General features: G+C 45.3%; 2 protein-coding genes across 2 annotated transcripts; one reads left to right on the top strand and one right to left on the bottom strand.

Annotated features, from left to right (window-relative positions):
* Positions 1-492: 492 nt before the first annotated feature.
* On the bottom strand, positions 493-11385 carry DEDD2 (death effector domain containing 2). The gene is made up of 6 exons (XM_063139870.1): positions 11304-11385; positions 9241-9921; positions 8776-8886; positions 8308-8439; positions 2014-2409; positions 493-1324 (listed from the first exon to the last, which is right to left on the bottom strand). The coding sequence occupies exons 2-5, from the start codon at positions 9713-9715 to the stop codon at positions 2036-2038; spliced, it is 1092 nt and encodes a 363-aa protein (XP_062995940.1). The 5' UTR covers positions 9716-9921; positions 11304-11385; the 3' UTR covers positions 493-1324; positions 2014-2035.
* A 638-nt stretch (positions 11386-12023) lies between these two features.
* ZNF526 (zinc finger protein 526) lies at positions 12024-14669 on the top strand. The gene is made up of 2 exons (XM_063140305.1): positions 12024-12062; positions 12938-14669. Exon 2 carries the CDS (start codon positions 12957-12959, stop codon positions 14160-14162), a length of 1206 nt encoding a protein of 401 aa, XP_062996375.1. The 5' UTR covers positions 12024-12062; positions 12938-12956; the 3' UTR covers positions 14163-14669.
* The last annotated feature ends 2138 nt before the right edge of the window (positions 14670-16807 follow it).

Below are 16807 nucleotides of genomic sequence, written 5' to 3'. Positions count from 1 at the left end.
GTTGCAAAGATTCTGCCAAGAAAGGGCCAGGGCCACTCACCCTTGCGATGAGAAAATATTCAGCTGTAACTTTTGACGTAACTCACGAATTAACCCCATACTTAACTGCCTTTCCTGAATGGATGCAAACAGCAGGGGACTGAAATCACCACTTTGTGCCTCTATTACAGCTCTGGATCATGCTTATTATTATTATTATTAATTTATATAGCACCATCAATGTACATGGTGCTGTACAGAGTAAAACAGTAAATAGCAAGACCCTGCCACATAGGCTTACATTCTAATAAAACCATAATAAAACAATAAGGAGGGGAAGAGAATGCAAACAGGCACAGGGTAGGGTAAACAGGCACTGGGTAGGGTAAAACTAACAGTATAAAGTCAGAACAAAATCAAGTTTTAAAAGCTTTAGGAAAAAGAAGTTTTTAGTTGAGCTTTAAAAGCTGCGGTTGAACTTGTAGCTTAGAATTAAAACATGAATCCAAACGGTTGCAAATTATTTTCTTTATTGACATTGTCATTTGTAAATACAATACATTAAGAATTTTGTCAAAAAGTCATTTTTGTAAAAAAAAAAATACAACTTCTTAAATTACATGTTTCTGGCTTCTGGCCCTTCCCACTGCAGTTATGCAGAGATACTGCCTTAACTGCTTCTTCACCATTTTTTAAACCTTATTATTTATACTATGTACAAACCGCCACAGAATTGAAAAGTGACTCAAGTTCCCCCCTTTATAAGTCATCAGCTCCCCACCATGGGGCTTGGTGTACTCTTAACTTAAAGAGAAAATCAGGTGTGAGGGAAATAAGGTTTATTTCTTTTTTAGAAAAAGAATGGTTAACACAACGTGCTTCGCCGCCAGCCTTCAAAGTGTCCCTGCAACTCTGCAGATTAAGTCTGCTCCCCACCTCTGCAAGAGAGGAAGTAAAAATTAACATAAATGGTTGGTGAACATGATGTATACACCAACTTATGCCAAGGGGGCTTCAAATTTCATCAGCAGAACAAAGTTATCTCCCCAAAGGTGTCCCTTTCAGTTCAGACCAAGAGGAATCCACACCGTGTTGGTGCCTCTGTGCAAGCCCTGCTACACCTGAATATCCATTAAGTCCATTCCATGCTGCTCTTTAAATGCTTCAACCACTACAAGAACAGCTGCGGCACAACTGTGACTCCCTGAAGTCCCGTCGCTGCCAAGATCCAGCCCAGCCCACGACGAGATGAAGACTCCTTTCCTAAAAGTCTATTTTTTTTTCCTGAAGTATATATCCAATGCAGATAAGCCACGTGGTAATCAGGGAGTAAAACAGAAGTGCCCTATGAGAAAACAAAGTGTTAAATAGAAGGGTAACAGCTCCATGTTTTATTCTGTTTTTATTGTATTTTAGCTTGTACACCACTCCAAAATTTTGAATGGGGAGCAGTATATAAATGTTGTAAATGAATAAATAAATATCTCTATTTGTTTTCAGGCACCAGGCAAGGCTGTTCTTTTTCAGAGAGCCTTTGGGCCTCTGATCATCTGCTGTGACCAGTGAGATCTTGGCATGCTGCAATTATTTTGCTGGTTCTGTTGCATTTTTGTCTTGTTCTTCATATTCTTGTAACTCGTATTGTATATTTCAAATTAAAAATGTTTAAATAGGATATCCACTGGAGGACCCAGCCTTGCTGAAATTGTAAACAGGAAGGTATTTCCAGGCCCTACATGCAGTAGCTTGTTAATGGAGGACTTGTGGTCCACATCTAGGGCTAGCCATGTTGTGGTATGTGTTGTGAAAATAGTCTCCTTATGGAAAAATGCCCACATCATTTTTTTTAAGGATGTGAGCACCTCATGTTGTCTAGTAGGAACACCTAAATGAGGCCCCTAATACCATTTGCAAAATTAATCTCTTTTGCTGAGCTGTTGGGGAAAGACAGAGGCTGACAAACAGGGGAGATTATGAAGAAATCGAGAGTAGTTGTGCACATGCATTGCACAAGTCAAGCTTGAGAGAACCTACCTAAGTTTCCTAGAGGTTGGAGTTACCAGACCTGGGGAATAACGCTTTCCAGCAACAGATGTCTCCCTTCCTCATAATCATCCTCATCCACATTGACCAGTAGCCGGATAGCCTCCTGACCCACTGCCTCTTTAAGGGAGTCTGTGATGAAGACTCCCTTCAGTGCCTCTAGCAGTGAGCCATTCATATAATCACTCCAGAAGGCATCAAGGTAGGACAACTCTGAGAACTTGATGTCACAGATGATTGAGCCCAGATCACGGGATTTGAGGATGGTGTTGGACTGCCCAAATACATCAAACTGACGTTCCAGTCGGTTCTGCTTGTTCGACATCACATTCTGACGCAAGACAGGGTCATGCTCACAGTATTCTGCACGAACACGGAGCCGGATGTCTGAGCAGGACACACAGAACAGAGAAAGAGAGAAAGGGGGAGGGAACGAAGAGAAAAAGCGGCATTAGAGCTAGGGGTCACAAACAGTGCATGTAGACAAACACACATTCATGCAGCGATATTCCAGGGTTGGATTGTCCAACAGCCCTGAACAGGTGCTGAACATAAAGACCAACCAAGCCGAAGATCTAGGCCACTCAGGCTACCCAAAAAGTTCAGGTCCCTTGAGATGGTCAGTTTCAGCAAGGGGTGTGTTCACACTCGTTTTTCAAATATACCTTTGGCATGAAGTTAGAGCTGAACTTCACTAATACCCATCTACAAGGCCCCATATTCCACATCTAACTGCATTATATAACACAGCTACTAAGTAGTACAGGTGCATCCTGCCTCAAATCCCACCCACAGGGTAAGAGCAAACTCATGAATCTAATATGTTCCCCAGTCCCCTCGCTCCATGACTATTTTAGAGCCATCTGCTCCAGTCCTGATGATATGCGCCAATGGAAAAATCCCTCAAAAAGTCTTCAAACCATTTTCAATCCAAAATGTTTAACTAACTTCTCCAAGTTAGTTCAGGTTCTTATTGCTGGTAACAGGAATGAAGGCTTTATCAACCTGAACTATTGTTTTATCAAGGGTCACGATTTGGCGGGAGAAGACAAGAGAGCCTAAACTAAAGAGAACCACTGAGAGCCACTTGGATTCTTCTGCATAAAAGCTTAAGCTTTAAGAGAATTAGGCTATAGTACCTGGCAACTGACTTGCTGCAAGACAGGTTTGCTACCATGCTGCTGTAGATGCCCCAAGAAATTAGTGAAGTTCAGCTGTAACTATGGTCAGTGGAAGGACAGATTTGTTTTGTTCAAGTGCCCAAAATACCAGCATTATAGCTGAAAATTTAAAAGGCTCAAAGGGGAGGGAGAAATGGAACATATACAGAGTAGGATACGTTAAAAAATGAGGCAGGTGGTATATTACATACGCTCAACAAGGCCGTCAGCTTTAATTTCTCTGTGTCTTGTGGTCATCACCTGTAGAAGCATTAACTCAAAGTGCAGTCACAGCCCTTTACCAGCAACTTTGAACGGCCTGGAGCCCACACCCACCCTTGGTAGGTAGATATAAGGCAGCTGTTTGGAAGCCGACTGCTAGTCCTCAATCAACAGCACACTTAGAACCCTTCTTTCCAGATGGGCAACAGCAGAGCTGTGCAGCAAATTATATTTGATAGTTGTCATTGAAGATTTTTTTTTTAATTCCACAGGAGATTAGCCAGTAAATGGCATCATTTCAGTCCATGTAAAAACGCCAGGAGTTTCTAATAGAAGCAGTGCCATCTTCACAAAAGATAATGCTCAATGTACTTGAAGCCTTCAATTCAAGACAGAGACACCCACCATTGCTCTGTTCAGCAACACCTGCTCGACTTGATGGGGCAGCATGTTAAAGGAGCTCAGCCGTTGGACCCATTGGAATTTGTTCCCATATCCCAACCTCAGCCTCCCACTCAATATGCTGGCTATATGCAGAATAGCAGAGAGGTTCCATTTTATTAGTCCTGTACACAGCTTAAAATACAGACTTTTTGCATCCACGGTTTGGCACATGATTTTGCCAGAACAGAATAGCTCATCTGCTTTCCAATATCAACAGTGTTCTGGAGCACTTAATGATAGCAGCTGTCAGAGTTGGCGTTAACACACTGGCACCCCTTGTGCAACAGTTATGTCACACTTAAGTGAGTGGAGCCTGTTACTCCCCCAGGACAGAATAAAAGCCTTCAAGTATAGACTACAGGGAACAAACCCAGCTTTTATTTCAACACAGGCAGGACACATGTCAACTGCAAAGGCTGGAGGGAGAGGGTTCCTACACAACTGGTTTGTAGGAGGTGGAAACTGGTTCTGTGACCTTAACCAGCCAGCAGTAATGCAAGCCCTGAGCAGCTGCATTAAATTAGACACTTATCCTATATGGGCAAAACAATACTAGCTGAGGCAGCACAAACACCACTGCACCCACTCAACCCTCCACTTCCAGGCCCCAGTTCCAGTGAAATAATCCCACTGTGGTTATTGTTTGGAAGTACAGACAACTTGAAAATAGGTCACTGAGCCCCATACTGCAGAGGCTTCTGCCAATGTCTTTTCACAAGTTTGAATCACAGTAGCAAGACTGAAGGAGAAGCCCTCAAGCCCATTACCACTCAAGTAGGATGGTTTCAGAGAATGAGGCCTGTCACCTCATCGTCCATGCAACCCCCTTAGCATGTGTTCAGTATGAGTAAGTGTTTACAAACCAAGATCAGAGGACCCAACAAGAATTAAATTACCAGTTTCTCATCAAAGAGTTGGGACTTGCACATAGTACTGATTCAGTTCTGTTCCAAATGCTACATTCTGCCCTCCCTCCCCGCTTTGACACACACATTGATGTTTACAGGCTAGCAAACCCCATTACAGACGATTTAACCGCGGAAAAAATGCCTCCATTGTGTAGAAGGCAACAAGTCCCAGAGTCCAAGGCTGTGTCCCTCACAACTTGTTTAACAAGAGCGCTGCAGGGTCCAGGTGCAGGATCGCTTCTAACATAGGAGAAGCGTTGAAGAGGCAGCTGAAATAATCATGAGGGCCACACTTAAGTTTTTGCTTTTTAGTTTGTTTGGGTATTTTTACCAGTGTCTGGTACTTGGCCCGCTTGCCTGGGCCAATACTTATGCTTTTCCAGGGATGGATTTCAACTGTGGACCGAGAGAAACATGGTTCAAGACTTTTAGCACATGGTAACATCAAGAAATCATTCTGAGATTCAATATGGCAAAAGAACACAAAATGGTGTAAAGGACCCAGGCTAACTTCTAGGACTGCTGCAGATACCAGATATCACTTGGGAACTTGCACTGCAAGTACACAGGATAGAGGTTTTTCCTTGTTCTTGAAGACCACCAAGTGGCACACAGATCAATGCTAAGTCACATTCATTGTACTGACAGATTTACAAGGAGAGGAATAGTGAAACAATACCAGGTGGATTTTGAGGTGAAAACAGTGACTGATCTTCGAGTTTTTAATTCTTAGCAGCTCATCCGCCAATAACATTGACTGGCCAGGGGGAAAACTGCCCCAGAAAACTGACGGAAATATTTGAAAGACCGGTGAAGAAACTAAGGGCACATTTAAGGAGCCCAAGAGGGATTCCACAGCAGGGTATGGTGGCCTGATATCTGCAGCAGTAGCTTTATCCACAAGGGGATCACCTGGTGTGGGAGCTATTGGCTCCCTGTCTAGCTGAGCAAAGCCTTCAGCAGATTGGCACTTAAGACATCAACAGATGACAGCCCCACAAGGGGAACATCCCAGCCTGTTTCCATCAGACCCTGCTGGAGGTTTGCAGCACAAGCCCCCCGCGGTGCCAGTCTGGAGCGGCTCTACACACTTCCACAATCCCAGGAGCTGCCAATGCAGCCCTGTCCCCACCAAACAACAGAATAGCCAATATGCCTTTAAGGGTCGGCTCTTTTGAGAGGACGGCATGCAGGGTGAGGCAGCTCATGGTTCCTCCAGAAATAGGTAACTCAGCACACATTTAAACAGTTTTGCTTTCACAAAGAACTGGTGGAAATTTGGGTGCATGGATTCATTTACCTTTGCGAGACCATTCTGTGAGAAGAGTGCACAAGAGAGACAGAGTCTCTTTATCATCAACTTTTGCTTAGTAACCTGGAATTTAAATGGTGGATTGAGAAAGAATTGGCAGAAATCAAGCAGCAACAAAAAAAAAGATCACTGGGGTTTGTATGCTCTTTTCAAGTAACTAAGACCTAGCTCTTGCAGGCGCTGAGGTAGCCCAGGAAATTGCACATTGGAAAGGGAGATGGGTGTCAGACTCCCAAGTTTAGGTGTACAACTTGGAAGTGTTACAAAAAGCAGAGCTCATTTCAGAAGCAGCTGCCTGGATTACATGAGCCTTAAGTTCTGCCCCAGTGAAGCAAGGTAATACAAAGTATACAGGCAACAAACTAGTGTTGAATGGAGCTTACAGTTCGATCCTTGCACCTACCCGGCAGAAGCCTTAGCTGCACCTTGAAGTTGCAGTTTTGACACTCATTGTATTATTTTTGAACCTTCTTCATTAGAACCCATTGCCTGTAAATTGGTCAGATAGTAAGACAAGCGTTTTTGCGCATTCGCTTTTGTTTCATTTGCACTGCACTGACACAAGACAATAGCACATTATGTAGGGATCCTACACACCAGCCCTTAACACCCACCTGCTGAGTAAGGGCCACTTCAAATGTTATGCATGTGCAACACAAAGCACTTCCAGATAAGAAAACTGTAAAAACTGCGTATGGTTTGTCTCATACTACAAGTCTACATGCAGATTTCACAGTTTCCACATACAGAACTTTGCTCCATATAGGAAATGCATATTTGAAGAAGCCCTAAGTTACAGGAAGGAGATAATATATGCTGGTCTTAGAGACAGACACTCAGTATTGAGCTGGAAATCAAGTCAGAAATCTGAATGCAATTCACTCAGATGATTGGTAACTGCAGTTCAGAGGAGTCACGGATTTAAGCAAAATCCAGTTCAATGGGTTGATGAGACTGACTAAGACAGGAGAATGAACCCATTTAGAAAGTCAGAAATAAAACCAGGCTGTATCAACAGACCTGTTAAATATATGGCCTGACTTTATGTCTGGGCCTTTGCTGGACGGATGGATAAAAAGGCTTTCCATGAGATAATACAGCCATATGACCAGGTGTGAGCATGTACAATTTTGGCCACAACTTAAGGATATGGCTTACCCATTGACAAGCTTCACTACCATTTAACACTAAAAAACTCTAATTCTACTATTCTATAATTTATATTTTATTCCACCAAATATTAGCTGCAGCATATCAAAAACATCTAGATTTTGTCATTCTGAATCCAGAATCTGTTCCTTTGGAATTTAGGTGAGAGTATGCATATTGTTTCAACAGAAGTTTAATTTTTGTGAACCGCCCATTAATTTTTGTGAACCGCCCAGAGAGCTTCGGCTATTGGGCGGTATAAAAATGTAATAAATAAATAAATAATAATAAATAAATAAAGAAGTTGAACTTGTTTTTAATCTGAAATTACTGAAACAGAAAAATGGCAGATAGGATAAACAGAATAAAACTAGAATAAAACTAGATCAGACTACCTGCCTTGATGCTTCTCCAACTCATCACAGAAAACATCATCAGAGCAGCTAAGACAGCCTCTCTCCAAAACCAGCATATCAAGTACATTAGTGCACTGAAGTAACAGCCTCCATAACCCTCCCAGCAAGTGGTGCTAAGGGATTAGTAATTGGAAGGCATTCTTACCCTCATTCATAAAGCTTTTTTATTTTATGTAAGATGCCCTGGGAAACTTTTGTATGAAGGGCAGGATAGAAAATTTGTTGGTTATAAATAAACCGTGGCCATCTGAAGAACAGTGAAAGAGGTACCAACCAGACCGCACTGGGAATTGAAGGCAACATACCATGGAATAGATTAGAGCCTTCCCACCCTCACCCCAAAGAGGGGGACAGAACTCCCATTTCCTCACTGCACTGGGACCAAGTCCTATCAATGAATTTAAACTGCATTTAATAGTGCAAGCCAAAACTCAAGTTCACTCACATAGAAGAGGACAGCCTACCTTACATCTACTTATATGACACTTTCCCTCCCGCAACCAACCCTAGTGCCCTTTGGCTCCAGCCAGAGAGAGAATGAATGACTGATCAGACCCTTAGCAGAAACCGAAGTTGCTAATGAGCATTTTGAGTGGTTTCGTGGGCATTATAGAAAGATTTAGCACAAATCAAGGGAGCCCCAGGAACACAGCACATATTTGGCAAACACCTACCACAGGTCACTTTGGTGGGAGCTTGGATCTCCTGCTTTGGAGCAGAAGCTGCTTTGGCTCCTCGCCGTCTCCGGGGAGGATTAGACGTTGCCCGGCCTCTGCTAACTCGCTTCCTTTTGCTGGAATTGGAGCCTACAGAGGGAAAGAGGGGCCTAAACAATTATTTGGTGCACCAGAAACTTGCCAATTAAAAGCTCAGATCTTATATATCTGCTATGTTGAATTCCATTACGTAAAACGCCAACAGTGTGATTTACAAACAACTGCCACATTTCATCTGAGGGAAGTTTTAAATCATAAAAAATGTCATCCACTACAGGAGGAGAAAGAGCACAAATAGAGTCAGCCATATAAAAACTGCAGGCACAATATAATATTTCTAACTGCAATATAAGGCATGTATTCACACTAAATAGGAGGAAATCAGAGAAGGGATGAAACCATAGCTAGCCTGCACAAGTCACACACCTGTTTCCCACTGATCATGCCGAGGCTCTGCAGAGGCTGAATTGAGACAATTGTCCACTTGTTGGTCTGATGACAGAACAGATGGTCCATAGGTGTATCTCTCAGGAGAAACTAAAAATAAAGTTTTAAAATTCAAACAATACATATATTACTTTAAGTGGGAACAATTCTACCAATAGGCAACACCAACCTGACAATTCAGCTCAGATATCAGGTGTGCAGAAGTACTTATGCATACATTCTGAGCTATACAACCTGCAAACCCAGTTCTTTGGATATTAAAGTTTTAATAGCCTTCCACCCCCCACCCCCATAAAACCTAATCTCCTAGTGCTAACAATCCCGCAAAAGAGCTAGATTGCAAATTAGGATTAAGCACCTGCTAAAGGAAGAATTTTGTTATTTCGCTAAACTCAGTCAAAACCTCAAAGTTAAGTATATTTTCTCTACTGCTATGGCCAATACCTGTTCGCTGCCTTTTCAGGGTGACATATGGCAGTAGATCATGCCTTGTTAGTATTCTCAGGAGCTGCAGCAGCTGCACAAAGTTGGTTTCATCACATTTGCCCCTCCTCTCCAGCTCCAGGAGCAGTTGCACACCATTCTTGGGCCGCTGCCTACCTGCAACAACCTCAAGACTACCATCAGTTTTGGCCAAATTACACCAGCACTGTTTTTTCCTCTTCCAGCTCTCTAACACAGGTGAGGTGGTCTCAGAACCACCCTCTTCTGCTGCTGCCACAGCCCAAAGGGCAGGATCCAGTGGGTGGGTCCAAGGCTGTGTCTCATCCAGAAGGAAAGAGAGCACTTCCATGTCATTCTCTGTTAGCTGAGAGCCAATCACTTCAAACATTCGATGCAGGGAAATCATACCATAGTACTCTAGGCATTCTTCCTCCTCCCAGATGTGGGCAAAAAGTGGCCTCCTCATGTCAGCCATATGGATACTCTAATCCTAAAAGGATTTGAACAGTTATAAGCTAGTGGGACAGAACAGATGTGCAATACTTTGAATACTGAGGGAGGGGGAAGAGAGATGTCTCAGTAAGTTGTTTATATTCTAAGACCTAAAGCACAGAAATTGGTTAGAGGCCTTGAGGAACAATTCTTTTAGAAGCAGGTCCCACAACACTGCTGCACTGGCATCTGCAAAAGGAGAAATGGGAACCATTAGACCATGCCAACCACTTCAGCTGTAGTTCCCCCACACCTCTGAACCTACACAAGAGTCACACATTTAACGGTGCAAGTCCTATGCACGTTAAGAAAGAAAAGAGTTCCTACTTTTAACTGTCTGAACGTTCACAGAATTGCACCTTAAGTAAAAAATCTATCCCACCCCTGACACCATGTTCAATTCGCCCATTCTCTCTGGCTGCCCCGTTTGCTTGGAATGCTCTTCCAGAGCAACTACGTACCACGAGTTCCATTGCAGATTTTAAAACACGTTTGAAAACCCATTTGTTTTCAATAGCTTTTGGTATTTTAGCTTCATTTACTGTTCTTATTACTATGATTGTTCTCTTATTTCTGTTTTGTGAATCCCTTCATATCTTTTAATGTGATTTTAGGTTGTAAGCCTCTAGGCAGGGTATCAGTTTTATTTGTATATTTTGTACAGCACCAAGTACATTGTTGGTGCTATATAAATAAATAAATAAATAATTCTGCTCCTACTTTCCAGCGAAGAACGATGCGGGGCGGGCAGCAAAGGCAAGCAAAATGCTGTTTCATGGCTGAGTAACCGCCTCCTCCGAACGACGCAAGGCGCCACCGCGCCACGAGATGGCGGCAGCAGCAGGGCCAGCGCGACGCGACACGGCACGGCAGCCTCCCCTCCCTCCCTCCCCCGAAGCCTGTCACAAGGGCAAGCACAACCCAGCTGAGCTGCGGACAAGCCCCGCGCCCAACCCCATCTTGGCGCAGAGCCCTCCCCTTCCGATCTATCCTCACAGAGCCTTCTGTCAGATCAGCCCAACCAAGGCTCCGCCCCTGCAGGCACAACCGCCCCGCCCACCGGGGGAGGGGGAGGAGGAGCAGGAGGGCGGTTGGGGCGTCGGTTCTTCGCTCCCGCCCACATCCTATGTTTGTTTGTGTTTTTTCCTCCATTCTTCCTCTCCACCATTTCTCTCTCTCATTCCCCTCCCGATTTGTAACATGCCGTTTATTTCACCCGTTTCCACGTTCGCCCTCAGGGGCTTCATTTTCTCCACACAGATAAGCCCCCCCCCCTTCACATACCCCCGCCCCCCTCAGGTATTTTTCCACTGTTACCTCACAGGTGTCCCTCCCCCTCCGACGTTCTGTAGGTCGCGCAGCAACCGTCCCTGCCTCTCCTGCTCGCGCTCAACGGTGAGGGGGCCCTTCAGCCCCCTCCCCATTACTTCCTTCCCCCCTCAACCCCCCCACCACAGAACTCGTTTCTTTTTCTTCTATCTACCCCACCCGCATATCGCCAAATCTCATTTTCTATTCTCTTACCGGCTCTCCTTTCTTTAAAATAATAACAACAATAAAAACGTCCTTACCGGCTCTGCACCCGTCCGCACCGTCGTTTTCGATCTTTCTGGTACCTTCGACGCGTCTGCGCCTGCGCCAACCTAACCCCACCTCGAACCCTTCCCCCACCGCGCATGCGTCCAATACTGTTTGTTTTTCCCCTGCCCCCACCCAGCGTCGCAGGTTGTCCTTTTACGCATGCGCCGGTCGGCTACTCGGCGGAATAACCGCCGACGGCGCGTGCGCTGCCCTTCCCCCGCTCACGTGGGCAGCCCGCTGGTGTCCTCGTGTCCCACGTGCGTGGGCGGAGCCTCTCGAGGGCCGCCCTCCTTTGAGGGAAGGAGAACCAGAACAACAACAAGGGCAGCGATCCGCGTCATTTGCGTCCACAGTCGCGTTCTCGTGGCGCAAATTGCGTGGAATAAAACTATTTATTTACGGCTGCTGTACGCTCAGACCGTCCCGTCCCCCTATCAAAGTCGCAAGGAAATAGAATGTTTATGTAAACGGTATAAGCGGTGTCAAGGAGAAGGCGCTGATTGCGTAAGCGGGGGGAAGGCAAGAAAACGTCGATGCGTAACAAGCGTACCGAGAAGAGGTGGGGGAGGGAAGCGCAGCGCTCTTTCCTCGTGAGTGGGCGGGTCTAAAATGCAGCCAACCCCCCTGTTCTTCCAGTCCTTGCCCTGAGTGGTCGCCGAAGGGCTGGACTGCCGTGACGTCACTGAGCCTCTCGAGCCGAACCGCCCTCCAAGTATCGAAGCAGCTGATTGGCCCCGTTGGGCTGATAGGTGAAGTAATGCGAGGGCGCGGTGCAGCCTAGGCCAAGCCGGGCCCGTGTGAGGAGAACAGAGGCAGCGGCAGGCGTGGGTTAAGCCCGCGGGCCGGGTGAGTGTGGCGCTCCTCCCGCCGCCCGAGGCCCTTCCGCCACTGGCCTCTGCCTCTTCCGCCCTAGATGTCCCTTAGAGCTGCAGCGCTGGGCGGCCGGGCGGACGTCAGAGTCCCCTGCCGCAAACCAGCAGCACTTCCCACCTCACAAGAGAGAGTCTCTCCCCGCATTTAACTCATGGGAGCAGTGGCACTGGCAGGACGTGGAGGGGGAAGGAACAAAGGTAGTGGCGGTGCGGGGTGGGGCAGAAAAAGAAAACGTGCAAACTTGAAGGATCCTTTCGGGTTGGCACCAATTGTTCCCTTCCCGCATAGTCTCCTTTATCTGCGATTCAGATACTTCTGCCTACCACAGCAGACACCTCTCTAATTTATTTTTGTTGTTGTTGTTGCTATTATTATTATTATTATTATTATTATTATTATTATTATTATTATTATTATTATTATTATTCTCTTCCTCGTAAGATTTTCACGGTGCTATACTTGGTTTTTCCACCTTTATCCTCCCACCAGCCCTTCAAATGTAGCTAGGTCCATTATCTTAACTGTCTACTTGTTTCTTTTTATATATAATAAACACAAATTCTTTTGTTGTGCTCCTGTCATTCTTCTATCACATTTTGGCACATTACAAGAAGTGGTTTTTTGCTTCCTCTTCATGCTGAAAAAAATAAACATCTGTGGGTTATATTGTGAGTTTTGTTTGGTCATGTTCTCCCCCTTAACATGCTATCATAGCCTTTTCATTCACCTAGGTTTCTCTTTCCCCTTGCAGGTATGCACTTGTAGGCATCATGGCAGAGCAGGTGGTTCAGTCTTTGTTCTCCCAGCACCAGTTCATGTGCTCAGAGTGTGGGCTTCTCTACAGCACTTTGGAGGGGGTGCTGATCCACCAGCAGAGCCATCTAGGGGAGCCCTATGAACCTACTGCTGCTGCGACTGTTGTGGACACGGGGCCCCAGCAGGACAACTGCTATCACTGCCTGGAGTGTGGATGTGTCCTTCGGTCACCTGATGAACTGTTAGCCCACCAGGAAGTGCACCCCAGGGAGGTGCCGACTCGGCCTCAACCTCCACCAACCACCGCCAGACAGATCCGCTACCAATGCAATGAGTGCAATGAACTCTTTCCTTCTACTAGCCTGTGGCTGGCACACCACCAGACACACCAGAAACAAGAGGCTTTGGCTGACTCTCACCTATCAAATCCACCACCTTCCCAGCCGGCTTCCTCACCTCCATCCCAATCATCTGTTCCACAAGCCTCCCACTCCGCTTTCCCACCTCCTGTGCAGCTGTTACTACCATCATCTCCCCAGCCAGTTCCACCTATGCATCCCTATGAGTGCTCAGAGTGTGCCTGTCTTTTCCTAACACCTGAGGAGCTGCTGGAGCACCAGAGTGAACACTTTAATGAGACTGAGAAAGTGAGCGGGGAGCAGCCTGAGGTGACAACACAGGAGACTTACAGTCCTCGTGTGTCCCCACTGCCATGCCCTGAGGAACCTCCAGCAGTGCCTCCATCTGCTCAGGTCTTCTGCTGTACTGAGTGCAAGCAGGCCTTTGGTACAGTGGAGGCACTGCAGCAGCACCAGCAGGAGCACATGGGGGGCAGTGAGGAGTTTCTGTGTGGCGAGTGCCAGCGTGGTTTCACAACAGCCAAGCGTTTGGTGGCTCACCAGCGGGTACACTTGGATCGGACAAACGAATGTCCAAATTGCAACAAGATCTTCAAGAATGCGACTTCTTTTGAACAGCACATGCGCATCCATAAAGGCGAAGCCCTCTACCTATGTGTGGACTGTGGTCTTGGGTTTTCTACAGAGATGACCTTGATCATGCACCGTAAGAGCCACACTGCCAACCCTCTGCATCGCTGCCACTGTGGCAAGACTTTCAGCAACATGACCAAGTTTCTTTACCACCGGCGCAAACATGCTGGTAAAAGCGTGTATTGTATTTGGTTTGAGAAGAAAGGTGAAGAGTTTGATATGAACTAAAACAGTTTATTATATGTAGTGCTATATGTAGTGCACCGAGACCTGTATATTGGGCATTTTACTGTGGCCATGCTAGAAGTAGATTTCTTCTTGCACACATCACAGATTAAGAAGCTGGAGAATAAGATCTCACAGCTGTTCTATCTCACTCTCTGAGATAAGGATGTTGCTTCTGCTTTCCTGTGAAAAACTGAAGGAGAGCCCTCCTTTCTTTTGAGGGGAACGATTTGCTTCCCAGACTGTGTTTCTCCTGACAGTTTCTGAAACAGAAAAGAAACTGTACAAAATCAAGCAGGCTAGTTTGCTCTTTGTTCTCATTTTGGGAGGAGGAAGGGTACCTGCCTGCCCAGACACTGTAGGCCCTTGGGACAACACACTGTTGCATCCAGGGAACCAATGCCACACCAATTGGTAGGGCACGTGTCAGACTTCTGTTGCATTTATTGTTTATATCTGCATCCATATTACAATGTTGTATTCAATAAACTATGTCATTCTTTTACACAAGTGGTTTTGTTTCATCTTAGTAACTCCAGAATCTGTTTTGAGTAGGCACTGAGTAGATCAGACTTCCAGACTGATACATTTGGCACAGCAAGCAGGATAACTAGTTTGAATGGTCACTGTGTGTTGGTCATTAGCTTTGAAGCCCTACATGGTTTGGGTCCAGGTTACCTACAGGATTGCCTTCCCCTGTACAATCCACCCAGCACACTCAGGTCCTCTGCGAAAAATTTACTTCAGTCAGCCAAAACTAGGCTGACAACTGTTACCCAGAGGACCTTTTCTTCTGTCACCCCCAGACGGTGGAATGGACTGCCGGAGGAGATTCATCAACTTAACACTCTTTCTGAGTATAAGATAGCTATAAAGACTTGTCTCTTCCGGCAGGCCTACCCAGATGAATTTTAAGATGCCCTGATTGTTATTTTAATATATGCTTTTAATTCGTTTTATACATTTGATTTATATTGTATTGTTGTATTAATGCTGTTCCCTGCCTTAATCTAAAGGGAGAGGCAGGTAATAAATAAATATATTATGATGATGTAGGTTGAGAAAGCTGTTTGCCCAAGAGCCAACAGGATTACATTGATGGTGCTATATAAATAAATAATAATAATAATAGATGGCCAGTGGAATCCCTTGGCACAAATATTAAGTACAGTCATTCCCCCTACTTCTTGGGATGCAAATGTGCAGTGTGAAAGACTCACCCCTGCCACTTTGGTGCAGTGCATGCAAGAACCTGGATAGACAAAGAGAAGAACTCTGAGGCCACAGGGGTGGGCTGGATTTCCTTGACCGCTTTACAAAACTTGTAAGATGTTAACCAGAAACAAAAAAAATACCATCAACATTTTGAATGATGAGATGCAGGCAGTTAATGCTCAAAAAAAAAAAGTCAGTAAGTGGAAACAAAAGCCGAGAACCTAGTGCTAAAATGAAACACTGCCATGGTCAGGGCCAAGCTTAATTCCGAGCACTCATTATTTAACCTGAAATGGGACCCTAATAAGTAAAACAAGAATATCTGAGTGTCTTTCTCAGAGGAAGGAGAATGGACTGAGGGAGAGGGCATGTCTGAAAAGTCAACTACCCAAAACCCATCCCCTGATTCAGAACAAAATCCCCACCCACAACAAGCCCAAAATCCCCAAGCCACACACACAAAATGAGGGATTTTTCTCAAACTGAATTGTAAGACCTGCGGTATCTAAACAAAGCTGGCCGATGCCTAAAGAGACTATAGTGCCTGGCTAGCCTGTTTATGGGATCAGGGAGGAAACGATTTGTTTCTTAGCTCCGCAAAGTTGCAGAAGGTGGGGGCTCTGTCTAACAACCCCATGATTAAATTTTGGGAGGGATTCAACCCACTACATCCACATTGATAGAGTAGATTTAAATTGCTTTGCAAACTCAGTACCTTGGTGCCATGGACTGGGATAAGGAAACAGTCCAGCCGTGACGTAGTGTGTTACTGCGGCAGTTTACTCTAGCAATTTTCAGTGACCCAATCAATAAGCTTTTAACATCCGGTATGAAGTCCAGGCTCATGTGTAGTGGGACACCGCTTTTTAAAAGAGCCTTCATGCTCTGCTGGGACCTGCCCAGGGACAGCCAGTAAAACAAGTGGTTTTGTTGCTTAGACAGTTAGGTGACATCGAAGGAGGACAGGCCCAAGCAAAAGCTACCAAACGAGCAAAGAGTGTTACAAAAAAAAAAACATGTTTTTGGCATTGATTAAAAACAGTGCTGCTAAATAAAATTGATGAGAAACCTGTCCCTTTATTGTTTGAACTTTAAAAGGGCATAGCTTAGACAAATGCAAGCCCACTGCACGGGATGGAGGGCACCTTCAACTACACCACCAGAGACAGATTATGAGCAGAGTGAGAGTAAGACCCCAATCCTGCAGCCTCCAAACTGTACCCTAACTTGTTGGGGTGGAAAGCATTCCAACCAGGATAGAAGTGAGACCTGGTCATCCAAGTAGGGCAAATGAAAACTGCTGCCTCAGATGACCCAAGACAGCCTTTTGAATTGCCTGTATCTAATAATATAGACTCCTCCTGGAAGAAGAGCCTGTGTAACAGCCATGCTGTGCCCGTTTGCAACCTACTCAGTTTTTATTTGGGGCTAGT

Source organism: Elgaria multicarinata, chromosome 13 (assembly GCF_023053635.1).
Source record: "Elgaria multicarinata webbii isolate HBS135686 ecotype San Diego chromosome 13, rElgMul1.1.pri, whole genome shotgun sequence".
Taxonomy (NCBI): domain Eukaryota; kingdom Metazoa; phylum Chordata; class Lepidosauria; order Squamata; family Anguidae; genus Elgaria; species Elgaria multicarinata.
The sequence above is the reverse complement of the archived record's forward strand: the minus strand, read 5'-3'. Positions and strand labels throughout refer to the sequence as shown.

Bases quoted from the DNA above. Each gene is read 5' to 3' on its own strand.
- ZNF526 (XM_063140305.1), top strand. From the start codon at position 12,957: ATGGCAGAGCAGGTGGTTCAGTCTTTGTTCTCCCAGCACCAGTTCATG.
- DEDD2 (XM_063139870.1), bottom strand. From the start codon at position 9,715: ATGGCTGACATGAGGAGGCCACTTTTTGCCCACATCTGGGAGGAGGAA. The intron at 8,440-8,775 runs GTGTGTGACTTG...TTCCCTCTGTAG, and splicing joins GCATGATCAGTGGGAAACAG to GCTCCAATTCCAGCAAAAGG. The intron at 2,410-8,307 runs GTAGGTGTTTGC...TGTCCTGCTCAG, and splicing joins TCCCACCAAAGTGACCTGTG to ACATCCGGCTCCGTGTTCGT.